This window comes from Aptenodytes patagonicus, chromosome 12 (genome assembly GCF_965638725.1).
Source record: "Aptenodytes patagonicus chromosome 12, bAptPat1.pri.cur, whole genome shotgun sequence".
NCBI classification, from domain to species: domain Eukaryota; kingdom Metazoa; phylum Chordata; class Aves; order Sphenisciformes; family Spheniscidae; genus Aptenodytes; species Aptenodytes patagonicus.
The window spans coordinates 9,130,679-9,149,973 of record NC_134960.1 but is presented as its reverse complement, the minus strand read 5'-3'; the positions used below and the strand labels follow the sequence as shown (position 1 = coordinate 9,149,973).

General features: G+C 43.6%; 1 protein-coding gene across 7 annotated transcripts in view; it reads right to left on the bottom strand.

The window, feature by feature from the left end:
• Positions 1-9,010: 9,010 nt before the first annotated feature.
• The window catches only part of SGCD (sarcoglycan delta), a 358,768-nt gene continuing 348,483 nt past the window's right edge, over positions 9,011-19,295 (bottom strand). For all 7 annotated transcript variants that reach the window (XM_076350312.1, XM_076350308.1, XM_076350309.1 and 4 more), the window contains one exon: positions 9,011-18,377. In XM_076350312.1, coding sequence (XP_076206427.1) covers positions 18,204-18,377 — 174 coding nt within the window. In that variant the 3' untranslated portion in view covers positions 9,011-18,203. The remainder of the gene's footprint in view (positions 18,378-19,295) is intronic.

Below are 19,295 nucleotides of genomic sequence, written 5' to 3'. Positions count from 1 at the left end.
CCATCCCATTTTCCACAATGACTGTAATCCTAGCACTGTTTATTCAAGCATGGCCGTGCTACAATTAGAGCCAAGGGCTTTAAATATCCAAATGATGCCATTGGCAGCGCTTGTGCTCCAACGAGCGAACTGCCAGCACCTCCTCTATGATTTGTGCAGCCTTTCCCCAACCAGTAACTGAAGTGCCTTAGTGTGGTCTTGAACCTAAGTGGAAGAAAGGGCTTTTCCAGTCTCACCTCTGACTTTCATATGCTCCCCCGACTCCTTCAGCACACCTTGTCTCTGGGCTTTTAAATAACTGACATGGCTGAATGGCCCTTCTTTTTCTTCTGAAGCTGTTAAACTCTCACTCCAGGCAGAACGTTCTCCTGTCTGAATGCTGGGTGAAGTCCTGAACACCAGCTCCAGAGCCAGAAGAGAAAAAGCTTTAATTCCTCTGGAAATTCCTCTCCGTGCAGCATGTAAAAAAATCCCTCTCCAAATCTGTCTCCTGCTGATGAACAGAAAACCCATCCTGCTCATGCTGGCACGGCTGCGTCTACCCCCGAGAGGGAGCTACTTTGCAGCCTGCCAGTGGCCGCTTCAGAAGCATATGCCTCTCTTTAGGTACGTGAATGTTCCCACTGAAATCAGGCCTAGCCGTGGCACCTCTGCATCAGGAAATATGATTTCATCACTAATCCTTTCAGCTATCTTTGCGCTTGTGCCTTCCTGTTTGAAGGGATTTTTGCTGAGGTTGACAGCTTCCTAAAAGGCTTAAACTGAAACAATATTCCCTGGAAAATGCAAGTTAAAACTAGTTGTTAGCGGTCTAATGCAGACAGGCCTTTTTCTTGTCCCAACAAGCTTCTAATGCCTGTTAGGTGACCTGTTGTTATATTAAAGACTTGTAGTTCCCCACTCCGGCTCCGAGTTCTCATTAATCACAGCGAGGAGCAGTGCAGGGCAGGGACGTCTGCGCAGTGCAGCGCAGCACCAGCCCAGAGGTGCTGAGAGCAGGTGCTGCTGCCTGGTGCAGGATGATGCTGGGGGACGTACGCGCCTGACATCATAGCCTGGTTTGTGCCGAGCAAGAAGTTTGTCTGCTGCTGTTTTGGTGGAGGACGACTGCCTTTCCTGTGCTGTTTCTGGGTTTCTGTGCGTTCAGTGCAAGCAAGGGACTCTGAATCCTGTATTTAACTTCTTCCAAGGTTTGTTTTTTTTTTTTTCAGTGAAAACTGTCAGCTTTTAAGTCTTTTTCACTGCAAGCAAAGTACCCCAGGAGACTCCACTTGGCTTCTGGGATTGAGGGAAGCCAGAGAAATTGCCACTAGAGCAATGCACCATGTTTAATTTCTCGTGGTTGTGACAAATTCCAAGAGTGAGAAATCTTGAGGGGCATAGAAAAATCCAAGGTTGGGAAATCGCTGCCTAATCGATTTTGCAGTTCAGCAAGGATCATTTAGAATTGGCCATTTATCCAACTGCAACCAACTGAGTATTTTACAAGATCATTATATATGACTTAATCTCAGCATAGCGCAAACCCAAATGAGCCAGGACAGTTCCAGTGTCACTCTGTTGTGATACCCTCTGGGGAGTGTATTCTTTTCTAGATTTGACCAAAGAACAATTGCTTCTAGATTTGCCAGAGTGTTTCTGGATTTGAAGCCTAGGCATTGTCATGATGGCTTTTAACTATTTCATTCAGGTGCAGTTTCTCACATACCTTGGGCTCCTGCACAGCACAACGTGGCTGGCTAGTAGTTGGCTGATGGGTATTTGGTTGATGCAGACTCGGTGACTGGTAATTCTCCATTTCTTTGGGATGGTAGGAGGTGAATGTAACATTTCTGGTCTCTTTTTAGGTCCTCCTAAGGCAAGAGTCAGGCATGTGCAATGAAGCTTGTTCTTTCTATTCTATCGACAGTAAAATAACAATATCCTCAAGTCCTAACTGCTCTCATAAATTGAGTGAGTAATTGTGGTCAGGTCAGATGCAGTTATTTTCTGGAGTCCGTGTAACTTTACAACCGCCTAGCAGTGATTTCTGGTGCACATGACACCAAAGCCATTACAGCATTAGATCAGCTCCACATCTAATGATAGACAAACCTGGTTTCTCAGTGGTCCCAAGCATGCTGCATTTATTCCTGTTGCATCCAGATTTCTGCTGCAGCCGAAAATGCTATAATATGTGCATCATAGCTTTCAGCCCACTGCCTGCTGCATGATGGGATGGTTTGGGCAATGTGCTCCTCACCTAATTATTTTTTGTATGGTGAGATGAAAACATAAAAAGACAGGTCCTTCTTTAATATGCAGTTAGGGGTCACTTTATATAGGCCATGCAATGTTAATGGAATTTAGCAGCTTATAAATGTTTTTTAATTGCAAATAATTCATTGTAATTTATTGAATGAATTGTTTACCCTGAATTGCCTGCCATCGCCATTCCTGCACCTTCTAAGGCTTATCTTAAAGTCCTCCTTACAGTTCTCACGCAAAGCAGGGATGAACATATTCTTCTGAGGGCAGTAGCCCTCAGATTACTATTATTATTATTATTATTATTATTATTATTATTAATTTATTTATTTATTTTTAGCCTTGTATTTCTCAGGAAGTGAGTAGCCCACATCCACTCTCCTGAACCAAAGCAGCCTACGGTTTGGATGAATCTGGATCCAAACTGTCATTCACATCATGCCAAACTTTGGCCATTTCATTTGAAGCTGGCTGTTCCATCTCTTAAAAATGGGAGTGACACTCTGTATGTAGACAGAGCGCCTACTGATTTCAGTGGGAACTGCTTGAACTTGCTCTCTTGAGCAGAGCTTTCAATATTTCTGCTGTCATTTTTGCTGTTTCCCATCATCTTCTTGAAGAAGGAAAGAGTAAAGCAGTGGATATGTCTTAAAATGTCAGTGGGGGGAGAGTTAGGTTGTCTTGTCTCTACTGAGCTCCCTAACAGTGGTCATTTACAGACATCCAGAAATCAAATCAGAAAGAGAAAACTAAGAAGAAAATGAATGAGGCATAAGTTTGGTTGATATCCTCCCCACCCCGCCATGTGTGAGAGAGGAAAAAAGTGACAAGTAAAATCCATCAGTCACCGCTGGAAGCTGGTGGCTGTGTCTACCTGCCTTTCTCATCCCTGGGACACATGGGCCCCACCAGCTTCCATCTGCCTCACCGTGCTCTGACCTCTCTCCGTGATACAAGTTGTATGGGCTATGTCCTTGTCCTGCAAAACTGCCAAACCCCAGGTCTCTCCTTGGCACATTGTGCTCATCAGTTTTGTCCCATCCAAGTGTTTGATTTGATGGACAGCAAGCCCATGAGGAAGAAGCTTCAGGTCCAGAAGTCAATGGAGAAAGCAGAAGGAAGAAAAAGGAGAAAAACTGGAAAATCATCTCCTGACTCTGCTGTTCTCAGCTGCTCTGCCTGGTCTGCTCTCTTCGGGAGGGAAACATTGACCATCCTCCCAACAGCCAAAGTCTGAGCAGAGTTTGAACTGTGAAGGTGTCTTAAATGTTTCACTTGGTTCCTAAGATCATGTAATGTGAACTTCTTGAAACTATCATAGCATCTTTCTGCTTTCACCTTCAGTCTTTCTGGTGGAAAACAACACAAAGGGCAGCTTCTCACTTGCTTTTGGGAAATACCATGGCTTCACCTCATCATTCAGAGCCTACACAGGTGTGAGTCAGACTTACCAGGGAATGCGATGCTGCTCTTCTTCCCACAGAGGAATGCTGGCTGGCTGGACACAGTTTCCATCGCGGCACTGCCAAAAAAACCTGTGCCCCATGTGGCTGGCAGGACTGCACACTACCACGCTGGCCTTGGGGACAGAGGCACAGCCAGGGTTAAGGGTAACTGAGATGCATATATCTTAAAAAAGTGACCATTATAAAAGTCATTGTGGGAGGGGAGCTAAACCGTGCTCAGCAGTACCGTGCTTTAAGGGGGGGGGCAGCAATCTCAGCCATCCCACCAGAACCAGGCAGGACTCCGGTGTTGCTCCAGAAATAAATAAATAAAAAAGATCCAAAAGCATTTATAAACTATTCACTATATTCGCTAGGATCAAACTACAGAAGCCAGGAGCTATATCAGGAAGTGTCATGCTGCTCTATTTGCACATGTAAAAGTGACCCAGCACGGCTTGTGCCTGGCCACAGGAGCTGCAGCAAGACCAGAGCAGCCCAGTCTGGGCCAACCTGTCTGCTCTGCTTTTGGTTTCTCCCAACTTCTCCTGCCTATGTTCTCCTGCTAGCTCCCACATCACCCCTGCCCCAGGAGCTGTTGAACGCGCTTCTCAGCTCTGCCAGGAATCCAGCCAGGTTTGTTTATGCCCATGATCCATGTTTGCATTAGAGAATAAGGCGCGCAGCAGCCAGTTAGCCTGAGAGCATGCCACGCACCTGCGCGGCCAGCATCAGGACTGTGGCTCAGCTGCAGCCGCACAGTCAAACCAGGGATCCCAGCTGAGGAGGAGAAAAAAGACCCACAGAAGCATTAATGTCATGCTAAAGGCCACTGCTGGTGTGGAGCCCTCAGTGCAGAGCCCTTTCCAGCGCTGGGCAGGCACCGCCCCTTTTATAGCCTGGCTATAAAGAATTAATTTAAAAGCAGGATGTGGCCTTTATACCTCCTGATTTCTTTGTTCCCATCATTACCCTTTAAGCAGCAGCTCACTGTACTCGCTTTTTAGCTTAGCATAAAAACAGCGGTGGGGGAAGGGTGCGAGGCAGTGGGTGACTGCTCCTGCCGGAGCGGTTACAGCCACAGCAGATGTTTGTAGACCAAAAAGCACTCGCGTCTGTCACCTGGCACTGGATGAGTGATGGCATGGGCCAGTGCAGTGTGCAAGTGGAGTCACAGGGTATGTTGGGATATTAGTACATCAGGCTGGTGTTTGCTAGGAATTGGATTTTTGTCTTAAACTTTCTTAGTGTGCAATTCATCGTGTATACTGCTAAATGTCTTCTTGCCACAGGAACAGCGCACTTGTGTCCCCTGCCGTCACCCCAGGCAGGGCTGCGCTGCCAGTTTATGTTTCCTTTGACTGCTAAACTGTTCATTGCAAATTAATTCACAAATAATTCATTGGATGTTGCATTCTGTGCTTAAAGTTCATCGTGTAGGTGGTGGGTTGTGGGTTTTCTTGGAAGTGACAGTGCTTTTCTCCTTTCTTTTTTTCTTTGTTAATCGTGTGTGTGTGTGTGTGTGTGTGTGCAGAGCTCCCATAACATTCACAGCCTGATGGTTACACTATAGATGTTTTAATGTCTTTATAGCAGATGATAGTTATTTTCAAATTTGGTTATTATGGTTCAAGACAATTGTGTTGCAAAAACTCTCTTTTGAGATTGCAGTTTATTGAAATACCCAAATGCTTTTGGGAGTTGCTGCAACTGACACAAAAAATCATACATTATTCAGAAATGCCTCGCCCCCATCCCCGCACACGTATACACACACACACACAGAGTCTCACATTTCTCAATCAGTCAGTTGTTATTCCTAAGCCTACTGATACTGGAAAGCAATGAGAAGTTTTTCATCACCCTGGATTTGGCAGTCGGCTGCTTTGCAGAGATGGTTTGCAAAGGCAGGTTGCGTTTGCAGGGGCATTAAGATAAACATGGCCCTCTCTGGGACAAACATCAGCTCTAACACTGCTTATTTCAGCCCTGGGGCCTCCTCAGTTTGTTCCCACAAGAGCTGAAACCCGTATAAATATGTCATGTGGGACATACTGGGGTGAAAACCATATCTCGTTCCTCCTGACAGACTTCTTGCCATGGTGGGGAGGGAATGTCTTGCTATGGAGCATCCCATGTGCTTGCATGGCTGTGTCCTGCTGTGCTGGGTGGAGCGGGGCATTTCCCCATCACCCTGTCCCGGTCCTGAAAGCATTGGGGGTGCAGCAGTTTGCAGCCATCGGGGCATGGTGCAGCCAACCCCAGCTGCAGCAGCTTCCATCAAAACCCCATCCCCCAGGGTGGAAGATGTGGCACGTTGGTTGGATGAAGGAGGGAGGCTACGAGTAGCAGCCATACAGAGATACAGCACCACTTTCTGGCATGTGCAGGTACTGGGTTTTTTTATGTGTGGTTTTTGGTGTTTGGGGTTTCTTTTTTTTTTTTTAGGCCTCCCCAGTCTGGCAATGCAGATGTAAAACTCATATTCAACTAGTAAAATCCCATCTCAGTCATGTTCAACATCCTTTGGTTGGCTTGGAGCTCTCAGCTACTAAATTCAAGTAGTAGGTAGAGTTTAAGCCAGGTAATGCGGATGTATTTTTTGTTTGACAACGTGCTGAAACACCGAGCAGCACTGAGGTCTTATTGGCTCCTACTTGTGGGTTATGCTGTCTTTTAAAATATTTCTGTTTCCTAGTCTGAGTCAGGCAGTGGCAAGGGAATAGGGCTGTCGAGGAAGGAGAGGTGGGACCAGGAGCCCCAGGAGGGCTCCAGCCCTGGCAGGAGCCTGGGATGCCACCAACTCTGCCTCTGCCGCTGCATGCTGCAGAGGGGGAGCAGAAAACCAAGCCAAATGAGGTTATTTCAGAGATTTAAAAGGCGTTTTGTGCTTTTTCCCCTCCCTACATGCACCCACTGCATGGAGCAAAGCAGATGGTCACATGCATTCGTCAGCGAGGAGGCAGAGGGTTTTTTTTGCCTGCATTGCCCTGCTGCTTATGAGACTGAAAGCAAAGCCTAGAAGTAGGGTAAAAAAAAGTCCCTGTAGGTGTGAAAGGGAAAATACCACAGCTGATGTTACACAGGCTTAGCTGTATGATGGCCTGAAGCAGAGCTGTTATGTGAAGGGCTATTCACAAACCTCGATTTTAAAAAGTTCAGATCGTATCAGTAATGTATATTACAATAGCCCGATAGTGTGAATCAAATATTTAAAGACTACCTACACTCTGCTTTTTATTCTGAAATGACTGCAGAATAGAGCCAAGTTCTAGCTGCTGGCCAGACTTCTTGCTTTTTCTCTATTAAATGAGGCCATATAATTTTCCTCTGGGATACATTTGGCACTGGAGCTATTTAGGTCTGAAGCTTCATCACTAAATTCAGGAGGATTTTTCCGTTCAGTATAAGGAGAGAAGAATCAAGGTCACAGCCCTGGAGAAAAACTGTTAAAAACAGATACTTCTCATCACTGATTTCTGGACACTGTTCATAAAAATAAAAGTAATCACCCTGATATAGCAACTGAACTTCAGCAGCAGCAACTTGTCTGTACTAGACTTAGATAAAAAATAAAAAAACCCGGCTGCACATTAAATTTTAAAATGTTGAAGTTGTTATCATTTTACAGAGTATGAAATGGACTCATTTCAGCTCAGTAATTCTTTTCTGCTTTTGTAATTCTTTTTTTGTTTGGTTCATCTTTTCTGTTTGCTATTTAGGAAAAAAAAAGAAACCATGAATTACCTACAGGGGTAGAAAGGAAAGAAAGCAAAAATTGGGAAGTATTTCTTAAAAAGTGAGAGGCAAGATACCTGGGAAGAAATAACATTCTGATAATTTTCCCAGGGGTCAATTTTGAAAGATAAATCCCGTTCTTAACTACAGCGTCACAGGCTTTAAAAAATGATTAACATATCGTTGCCACCGCACTTTGCATTTCTAGCATGGGGGCACTGCAAATATGCTGCTGTTAAGGCTGAATTTCATAACTACTCACTGCTTAAATCACAACACATTTACAGGTAGCTGAATGAGGAATTTGCTGGGACTGGGGAAGGATCTGGCCGCTGCCTGCCATGGCAATGCTGGGTGCTGCCCCTGCAGCTACGTAGAGCTGCATCTCCTGCGGGTGCCGTGAAGTTCCTGCCAACATGCTTCTTAATGGGGGTTAATTCATGAATTATTTCATTGTCAGTTTGCTAGAAATTCCAAATTCAGGCCAAGAACTGCAGCTGAACTTCAGCTGAAAGATGTCTTTAAAAAAAAAAAAAAAAGCGCAAACAATCCAAAACCCAGCGAGCGAGAGAAATACTGTGCGTGCCCACCGAACAGTACCGAGTGAACTTATTTGAAGCCTGGTAAACAGTAGCCCCTACAAACTGGTAAACAAGTATCCCTACAGCCTGGATTTTGGCAGTCTCAGCTGCGAGGACTGGGCTCGTACTCTCTGTGCACTTGGAAGGCACGCACATCTTTTCAGCCGGATTGAATTCTTGCTATTCGTTCAGATAATGAGCCTCAATCAATGCTCTCATTTACTGACAAAATCCAGGGCAAACAAATTCATATTTAAAACCCAGGTCCTGCAAAATGCCCTCATAAGTGATTGCCTGGCATGTGCAGAGTCACCCATGAGCATCTGATTAGTTAGCCAATTAAAATAAAACTGATGGATCGTTAAAGCAGCCAGAGGTTTTCAAGAGGCTTTCTGTGAGTTGGTCCAGGCTGCTGGTTTTCTTTTTTCTTTTTAATTATTTTTTTTTGCAGGCAGACTTGAGCATGTGCTCCCCACGCTGTGCACAGGTAGGGGCTCGTTTCTGGATGCATGCACCCGCTTCTGGTCCCCCTTGGAAAACCTTGAGTTCCTGCTGGTTTGGAGCACAAGTAACACCAGATCCCTTCTACCGAGAGAGGTAGTGATCCTCTCTGAGAAGTTTATGTTCCTCAGGCAGGACCTCAATGCCTGCAACACTTCTTGGCTGTGAGACTCTAAAGCTAGGACAAGGGTGAGTTGTTCAACAAAACTGTAAGCAAGACGGTAACTCAACTTTCCCCAAAGGGAAGATTTTTTGTTTTGCTGATGACAGGTCTTCTTCCAAGAGCCATGCGCAGAGATCCTCATTCCGTCCTCTACAGCATTTTTCGCATGAATGTTATCACTAGTGTCATCCAATCTGGCATATCCTACGGACATACAGATATACAGACATATCCTACAGACATATTCTATCCATATCCTACAGATGTATGAAAGTTTGAGGTCTAACTCATGTTTGCCACATTCAAACAAACAAACAAAAAACCCTCAACATCTCTTTCCTTCTTAACAATCATTATTTTATTAATATATTTTACAAGATTGCAGTTGAAATCATTTAAATACAAATTTTTTTTATACAGAAAGTGTAATAAAGTTAAAATAGTTCCTTGTGTAATTCATAGCATTATTGCAATGCTTACAAAATTTTGCATAGAGTGTGCAAGGATTGATGTTATTTGATACAAAAAAGCTTTATATTTTCCCACACAACCACACACATACATAAATTAAAAAGAAAAAAGCCAAACAAATCTGAATTTCTTAATGAGAACTGTGATAAGACTTTAAATTCATTTTGTCCTGTTTACACGATCAAGGTCATTGGTGGTTATCAGAGTAGAGGTCAGACAAGGTGTTTTACCATCACAGACGAAAACTGCTATAGCATATGGGTCATGCCTTTTATGCTACTGCTGTAGATGAATGGGGTTTTGCTTTGACTCACACTGAACGTTGTTTTGCTGTTGGGTCTACCTACACGGAGCATTTGTTGCGTTAATATTGACAACGCTATTGGCATTCGTGCACAAGGAAACTAATTAAAATAAGGGGTGGTCAAAAAAACCCCTAAACCCCAAACCCAAAGGAATCTGAGTCAGATCCACCAGGTCAATCCCTTCCCTGCTCCCAAACTACTGCATAGTGCCGATCCAAACCGAGATCTGGGTCGCAGCTCAGGAAAAGCTCTGATCTAGGGAGAAATCCAGGTGTGAATGCTGTCAACCGAGCCCTTCTTCAAGAAACATAGTATATAATTGCTCAGATCTGCTCTTTATGAGGTTTCTGGCACGCTCTTACTCTGCTAAGCAAGGGCAGGATCTGTTCATCTTAACTTCTGTGCTCTCTCCGATAACCCATAAAAGGGGACAAGAAAGTGAATTCCTCCAGCAGCGCCTGCCCTGTGAAAGCCACTCTGCAAACACTGCAGCCCTGCCCTACCACCAGCGGGACCGGCAGACCCCCGGTGCCTGCCCGGTGAGACCTCCTGCTTCATGCGTTACCCACCCAGTCACCAGCTGAACTCCAGCTGGTTTGCGGTGGTGACAAGGAGCCCAAGCTGGATGAACATGGCTCCGTTTTCAGGCAGCGGCCTGAGCTCTTTATCTGCACCTACGTGATAGGGAAACCCCAGAGGCAGGAGGAGTCCCGTGTCCCATGCTGCCCCCAGGAGCACCGAGGCTGTGGTTTAGACAGGGCAGCCAAACTCTTCCTTCTGATTTCACAAAAGGTGCTAAACCTTTAGGGCCAAACCCTCAGGTGGTGTAGGCTACCGGTGAGTTAAATGGAGCCAAATCCTAGTTTACACCAGATACAGAGTCAAATCCCTGTGCTGTGAATGGCCCCGTTGCATTGCTCCAGCCCAGTCTCCCAAGGCAGGCATCATGCCTTGCTGCTATTTCTAGTGCAGAGGACCTGGCAATGGGATAGAGATAAATGAGAAAGGGCAAAGCCACCCACCAGCCTCCCCCACCTCACAGGCTTCCCGCGTGGAGGCAGTGCACCGGGCTACCATCCCCACAGCATCTCCTCGGATGCTGTACAGGTATTACCAGGACAAAGCAGTGGTGGCTTTAAAAGCTGCTCAGCTGCACCTTCTGGAGTTACTGCTGCTGCTTTCAAGGTGGTCCGAGGCTCGTTAGAACAGCAACCAGCAACTACCAGCATTATTTATACCACTTAGACTGCAGATACATATCATCTGTAAAATCATTAATACTGCCAGAGTGTTTCATTATCCACTACACCAATAATAGCACTGACACCGAGTGCACAAGCCCAGAGGAGGACCCAGATGAAGACAAAATTATCAGTCTCTGCCTTAGCGAAGGAGCTAAGTCCCTGCTCTACAGGCAGCTACCCTAGAGAAATTTAGCCGTAGTGTTGGGGGTGGTGTGTTTGCAGCTAAGTAAGTGTGGGAGAAACTCTAACAGCAACATTTTTTCATCTACAATCCAGCCTTCAATAAAAATAGAACCGCCCACAAATAATTATTCTTTTGCTCTCCAGCGTGAGCCTGCCTCAAGATGTTTCAGGACTTCGTTATGAGGGAATTTTTAAAAGACCAAAGAAGCTGCATTGCTTTAGAAAGTGATAATGCATTTAGCAGTAGCAGGCTTTGGAACGCTTTATCTCCTATCGGTGATTAAGCCTTTTGAATGGGGCAAAAATGTGAGAGTGCAATGCAATTTAAATTCCTGTTACATGCAAAGATGCACATGACCTATGCTTTGCAATGGGCCTACTCCTATAATGGCAAATATGTTAGAAATGGTGAGACTTTCCATTTGGGTAGGACCTGATGAAAGGCTCCAGAGAGTCCTTTTTAATCTTAGAAGAAAAGACTTTAACTATGGCTGCATGTTTTTATCTAAAGCATTTGGTAGCAGGGCACAACGTCAATGTAACACTCCTGCACAAATTTCTCCTTCTGATATTTTCTCTTGCTGGCAGAAAGAATAAACCAACTAAATGCGAGACAAACATACAATTACGTATCACTTCACAGTGGACATATCCTTCCTATTTTTTAATGCTGGTCAAAAAACAACAAAAACTCAATCCGCAGAGATGAGTTGCCTCAAAGGAAAACTGGCTTCCTCTGAACAGGCAGCCCGTCGCTACCGACCGGTGGCAGAAAATCCCAGCCACCACGTGGCTTTGAAGAGTAATAAGGTGAGATATTTCCTGGGAGTGACACCAGTGCTAACTGTCCTGCAGGAATTACACTTGTAGCAAATTACTTTTTAAGGGGCTCACACCTCTAGTTTAAAGTGATTTGGATGGGAAATCTCTGTGGTGCACTGTGACTCTATTTTCCTCTTCGCTTCGGATAAAAATCCTGCAGCTTTAAAAATCCATCTTTTCCTGTATAAAGGAAGTGTGTCGCTTTTCACAAGGGCACAATACAATTCAAATTGCAGGACAAGAGAGTCTGAAATGATAACGCCTCAGGGCTGTATGTGCATAACCATGGGCTTCTCAACCACAGCAGACTTAAAAGCTTTCTAAATACAAGCTGTTCACTGTTCCATCTAAGCCTCAAGCCACTGTGGTTATTGTGGACGGAATCAACACCCTAGCAATCCTGAACAGCCCAAACTGTAAGTGGTTTCAGTGACAGTAATTCCACGGTGCACCATGAAAGATCAAGCATAATGGCTACCATATTTAGTAAAATGGATGTTATTAATCTAAAATATAATAGTGTAAACAGAGAAGTTTGCTGCATTACTATGATTAGGGTGATGTCTCTCCATTTCTTCCCTCTCCCTCCTACCTGCCTTGTTTAATTCTCTCCACTCTTGCTTGAATAATCTCATCAGCGCCACGTCAGTGTTTAACCCTGCTCCACTCACAGCCGTAAACTCAGCTATGAAAACACTGCAGTTGCAGCGCAGCATTTACCTAAAAGTCCCAAATTTCACCTTAGTGCCACTGCTACGCGCAGGTTTTGGAGGGTATGCGAAATCGAGAAGCAACACAATGGGGTTCAGGGGCTGCTGGCCTCCTGCACGCAGCCCCGTGTGTGGCAGGACACCGGCTACCCAAACATTACACAGCAATTTCAGAACTGAGGAAAAAGGTTAAAATGGGGAAAACGGAAATGTTGCCAGGGTTGTGTTCCTCAACAGCAGTGGCAATAAAAAGGCTGGTATTTTCACATTTGAAAAGCACCAATCCAGTGCTTGGCAAAGCTTCGCAGGAACATGCCCTGCGTTTGCTGGGGTGAATTCTGGATGATGACATTTCAAAATTTAAAATGTCAGCCATAAAAAAAAAAAAAAAAAAGAACACAGCCTCTAACTTCTTTTGTTTTTACTGTATGTACTTTTAAAATGAAATCATTACAGCAGAGTTACTCTCCTTCACCGAGCAGCTACTGGAGTTCCTGATCTGCTAATGCTCGAGTGCAGGTACGTGAACAGCCGGTAGCATTTAGTCAGTTTATTTACACTTTCAGCCCACGATGACGTCTTTTAGCGTTCTGGGTTATTTCTTCACTTTTCAAATTTCAGGTAACGTTGCCCTCTGCACACATTTAAAGATTTTTCACATTATTTCTTTTTCTCCCCACTAACAAAGTTAGAGTTTCCTGCCACTTTACTCTCTCAAATGCAGCTTGGCAATAAACCTGTATTTTTCCTGCCCAGTTCGAAAAAGCACCATTAAAGTTAATGCATTTCAGGCGTGAGGGCAACCAGAGAAGGGATGAATTTCTTTAAGTCTTTGGTCTTTGTCTCACACTCTTTTTACAATGTGAAACTTAAAGCCGTAACAACAAATATGAAGAAAATTGGCTTTTGTTGTAAACAAGTGTATGTGAGCATGTATATATATATTTGTGTGTGTGTGTGTGTGCGTGCGCATCTTATGACAACAAAAGCTAATTTCCTTTAAGAACATCTGTATTTGCAAACTAGGTATGATGTGAACTAACCTGATGTCTTCACAAGTTCCACAGGAATCTCTCTAAGCTTGGAGAAATTTCTAGGGAGGGTTTTTTTATTTAGACATAATTTTGCTATACTGTATATTGCAGATGGTATTTTTAGGTTTATGCCTTAAACTTTTTTGTTTGTGCATATATGTGATATTTCTGATTAAAGGAGAAAAATAAAACCCCTCTCAAAATACAGCTGTTCGACAGCACATGACTGAGAGAACCAAATATAAATCATTCTCATGCATGCTTGTTTTTAAAAAAATGTATACCTAGGAGAGGCCTTATACATATTTTAGTAGTTACTGTCTTCCTCTTTCGATGACTTCCTTTAGTGTTAACATTTCTTTGTACTCTTAAGCTACCCATTTCACTGACTACTGGGTAATATACTTCAAAAAGTGAAAAAAAACCCCAAACCAAAAAAACCCACAAAGAAACTTGGAGAATGGATACAGTTGTGCAATCAGCATTAGGATCTCTGCTTTTGCTAACGGCAAAGTCTTTTTCTTTAGAAAAACCATCCGAACTCACCTGTGACAGCAGAAGGGCCACACACTATGGATACGGATAAGGTACTGGTGTACAGGTGAGCACTGACAGTCATCTTCCTGACTGCTTACTGAAGCGTTGCATTTAAAGCAAACTTAACAAGGTCCCAAAGCCCTATAAAGTTAAGGGTTACAATACGTAAATGCATTTATGTAACTGCAGTATTCATGGTTGCCTAAGGTATATAGACGTTAGTATCACAGATTAGCATTTCAGTGGGGTTTTAATGCTCACAGCTGCGATGCAGACTTGCACACAGTGACGAATCAAGGTTCGGTCCCACAGCCACCCCAAGGGCTGGCAGTGTTTCCACTGCTGTCAATGCCCTGAATTTTCACCTATCCAGCTCCTGCCCTAGCTCAGGCCGCGAAGTCATCGGCATCTCTTCCATCGAGCTCAGTAGAAACAAATTCACTACCCACCCCAGCCTTGCCTTACGGTTGGGAGGTAAAACTAAACTCCAGTTTGAGATAAACGTCACCTCCCCAAATAGCAAATGCTCAACTGAACTGAATTGCAGGCCCAATTCATAAAGCAATACACAAACCCTTGTTCGTTTTTGGCATTTTATCGATGGCAGGTAGAGCATACGGATGAAATTCCAGCCAGCGAGGCTATAGTTTAAATGGACTGAGGGAAAACCAACCCATACAGGTACAGCAACTGTGAGGGATTTCTGGGCAAGGCAGGAGGAAAAGGGACTCTCATGCATTTGCCTCATCCAACAGGTGAGTCAGTTGCTCCACAACAGCCCCCAACTGTGAGAGGGGGCTCAAACTATGAAGTGTGAAATAGCTGGATGGGTTTGCATGCTGCTTTTTAAAGTGCCCATTTTTTCCCCTGGGATCCTAGACACGGAGTCCTGTTTGCTCTGGTTTGCCACTCACTGAACAGCAGGCGACTCATCGTGTGGCCAACACAAGCGCAGGCAGCATTGTCTGAACCGCTGTCTTAAAACTCAAGTGGGGCTCAAACGATTTACAAGTCTGTACACGGGGTCAATCTCTCTAGCAATAATTTCTCATCTTTCAACACAGCATATCATTTTATGCTTTTTAAGATGGAAACATGATTGTAAAATACATTGAAGCAAGTAGAATTCCTTTAGGTAGACATAATTAAGGTACCCTTTGTTCACCTCAGAGAAGTGTCTGCAGTGATGGCACAGATGTGTAAGGTCGTTCCCTAACAGCTCCCCTACAGAAATTCATGCCAAAATAAATGGCTGAATGACCTTAAGCAGTTTCATGGCCTTCGTGATACGAGAAGGTGACAACCTCATCCAAGAGCCCAGCTGAGAAGACCAGCCACTCAAAATTAATTTGTTGGGATGGAAATCCTCAGCAGAGCAGCCAGAGGGTGCACAGGGATGAGGACTGAGCCACCAGCCTCTTGGGAGCAGAGCAAGGGAATCAGGATGCAGCATCCCTGCTAGGTCGGTCCCTGCGTCCAGCACTGCCTTTCTCACCAGCATTAACGCTCGGGGATGGGGAGGTTAATGCAACTCGTTTTCTGCACAGGGTACTCTTCCTGCAGCACGTCTTCACAACTGCTCACATGGGATTTGTTTATGAATTGGGCCATGCTTGCTATAAGGTTTGTGACCAGTATTAAGTGAAACAGGGGAAAAAACTCTACAGTAAATGTAGGACTATGAATGGGACTTCAGCTGTGGTCCCAGAGGTAACGTACACAGTATTTTGCTATATTTAACATGGTAAAGAAAGAAGTCTGTATCACTCTAGGTGCCCCTACAGTCTTAATGCATTTCATTAATATCTGTTTTAAGTTGCACAACCAGTTCCCAAGACACCCTCCTGTCCCTCCCCCCAAATAAACTAGTTTTAATAACAAGATAAATATGATGTGCTTCTCCTTGCTGAGTGCATTGACTTAAGGCATAGGCACAATTCCCCTCTTTGAACAGAGATGGTATAGTCCTGTGTCCCAATACAATTGTTATCCTGGGTGACCCTTTGCATTCAAAAGTTGACTCAAGACATAATAATTACAGGAATCATTCATTAACAAATAGTTTGAATTCATTAGTTAATCGGAAAACATTACTGAAATAAAAGCAGGTCATTCAATCCTCTTTCAGGAATAAATTTTATGGGAGTGTTGCTTTGTTAGGCAGCAACACATCTAATCTAAACTTCATAGAAATCTTTCCTTTGAGTCCAGCCAGTTTTGGATTAAGCCAGAATTGTTCATTTTAAAAAAAAAAATCAAACCCTGGTACTCTCCAGACCACAAGAAAATACGTGGAAATCTGTATAAAATGAATGGTCTAAATTATTTCTAAATATTTCTGTCAGCTACATTTTTTCTTGAAGAACACCAACTTTGCTTAGATATCACTAGGGATGGGCACAGATCTGTCATATTTGCACATGAGGTAATATTTTCAAAAGCATCTCAGTGGCTTAGAAACCTTGCTGTCCTCGTGAGATTTACTGCGACTTGGACACTTTTGCAGTAATTAGTCCATTTGTTTTTCAAGGGTTTTTACATGCATGTGGATGCAATTATGGGTCAGAATTCAATGATCTGGGCTCTTCTCATTATTTATCAAAACTTGAACTGTGGAAGTAATGTTACCAGATCAAATTTCACATTTCATCCTGCCCATAAGTGACTCCCGGACTTAAATAAAGAAAAACGCACCCATTAAGAGATTCAACCAGAGAGTTTCTGGGGCTCGAACTCTAGAGGAACCAGCACCCAAAGCCCTTGCTTTCCAGTAATCTGGCTTTGTCACAGTCTTTATAAATTCTTAAAAAAAGTCTGTTTCATTGTCAGCATCTCTGATATTTGCAGTCTCCACCAAATCTAAGTGACCTTGGACTGTATACCCTGAAAAGAACGATGACAAAAATTCTGGCATAGCATTGACGATACACATCTAATTTGTATGAACTTCTCTGTATCTATGTATAGAATAGGTAATTTTCTCCATTTCTATAGGTATTGATAGGTAATGTCCAAATCTTAAATCTTCACACCTTCACATGGTATCTTAAATCTTTTTAAGATCTTTTAAAGGTGCTAATGGAGAGTGTGTAGGGTGATCCAGGACACCTGTTAACTAACAAGGTTCGGGATTTTTCTATTTAGTCCAACTTTCACAATTTTTTTCCTTCCAAGAACTAAATGCAACGCCAGTTTAGTTAGCACAGAGATGACTTTAATCATTATTATCATTAAGGTTGGAAAAGACCTCTAAGATCATCGAGTCCAACCGTCAGCCCAACACCACCATGCCCACTAAACCATGTCCCTAAGTGCCTCATCTACATGTCTTTTAAATACTTCCAGGGATGGGGACTCCACCACTTCCCTGGGCAGCCTGTTCCAATGTTTAACCACTCTTTCAGTAAAGAAATTTTTCCTCACGTCCAATCTAAACCTCCCCTGGCGCAACTTGAGGCCATTTTCTCTTGTCCTATTGCTAGGATAGGACAGGGTTAGAGCTGATGCATCACATCCGAACAGCACAAGGCATCCTTGGCCATGCACAGGCAAGTCTCAAACCCTTTCAGAAAAATACATGATTATTCCAGCAAGATCTGGACTCTTCTACTTGCCAAGTGCAATCCATGTCTCCCAACAGGGAGCCATGCTTCAGGTGAAAATTAAAGAGTGTAATTTAACCACAGGTATCTTGGATCACTCTAGGTGATCAGTACAGCACATATGGCTATTTTGTTGGGGTTTTTTTCATGCCACTGATTTAATGGTGCAAAAATAATCAGAGATGCTTCTCTTCCCTTTGTATGTTGGTAGGTCTATATTGGTTCCAGGGTCTTGCCCAGCCAGCAATCCCACTGCTCTGAGAACTTGATCAAAAACAAGGGGTGATCATTAGACTATATTAATACGGAAGGGTTCAGGGGAGCATCAAGTCCAATTCAGCAGATTGTACCAGTAAATTTTGGTGTGGGAAAGAGAAATGCTACACAAATGTAACAGGGTCACCCTGGGATTCCTTGTACTGAAACATCATTTTACACAGAGGATATATATATTTTATATATATATTTTTATATATATATATTCACACACACGCGCGCGCACACACAAAAAAAGTCTTTGATAGGCTTTCTGTGTTCTAGTAAAAATAGTTGGCAGCTGCAATCTGTGAGACCAGAACTGGCTTTTGGGCTGCCTGCGATGCCCCGCTGCAAATTGTCTCTCAAAGGCAGACGCTTGTATTTATCTGGCAGGTCGAGCTAGTGCCTGCCTGAGACAGAAATAACCTCCCATTGGGACACACACAGAGCTCGTAGATTTTTTGCCTGGACCCTGCAGAAGAGGAAGATCCTTGAGGCAAGTTAGGTAGTTTGATTTTTGCAGAATTCAACGTTATCTGAAGTTGGAGGGGGGGAGAGAGAGAAAGAGAGAGAGAATTAGTGAAGAGATGTTATTTTTGATCTTGTATTTAAAGAAGCTTCCTTTGGACAACTCGGCTGCTACAAAAACTGGGTAGGCAAGTGTATTAAGATCGGAAAGTCTGATACGAATCTGGGTGAGCATATGATCTTGCCTTTACCATGAGCCACCTAAGACCTCCAGTTTGTTTCTGCTAATCTACCCACTGTGTTTTCTTGGCTTGTAGCTTCCTGGGGCACCTCCGTGTTTGGGTTAACCCAACCAGAGGTACCCCACTGCTAGGTGGGGAGCGTGTATGGTTCACGTCTATGCAACGACTCTGCTCCTCCACCGGGACTTCTGGCACTGTGATCCCATTGCTAGTTACGCTTACAGGCTCACCACACTGACTTTTATGTATATCTTATGTATACGTGTAACACTTTTATGTATATTAAAAATAACATAAATGCCGCAACAGACCTGAATTTCTCCTTATAAAACAGAACATAAAAGCGAACACGTGTCAGCTCTTAGACACGTGGCAGCTACCGGGGAGTGCTCTAACATTAGCAAGAAGAGCACAGTAAGATAACCTGCACACCAGAATATTACAGGGTGACTGACAGTATTTGCTCTTATCTTGCAATTACAGTAACAGTCTCCACTTCAGTTTTAGTATCCAACTATCTAATCTCCTGAAAGAAACAGGTCAATATATGCATTTTAAAAGCAAATTAGTGTTTAAAACATTAAGACAACTGTTTGCAGTAGTGAAATGCCTTGGATTTCAATTGTAGTATATTAGGTAGGGGTTTTTTTTGTATTTTTGGGGTTTTTTTTGTTAACACCTCTGGTCTGGGTTTGGAATGTCTTAAAATGCAAATGTTTAGAAATAACAGGAATCGCAATAAAA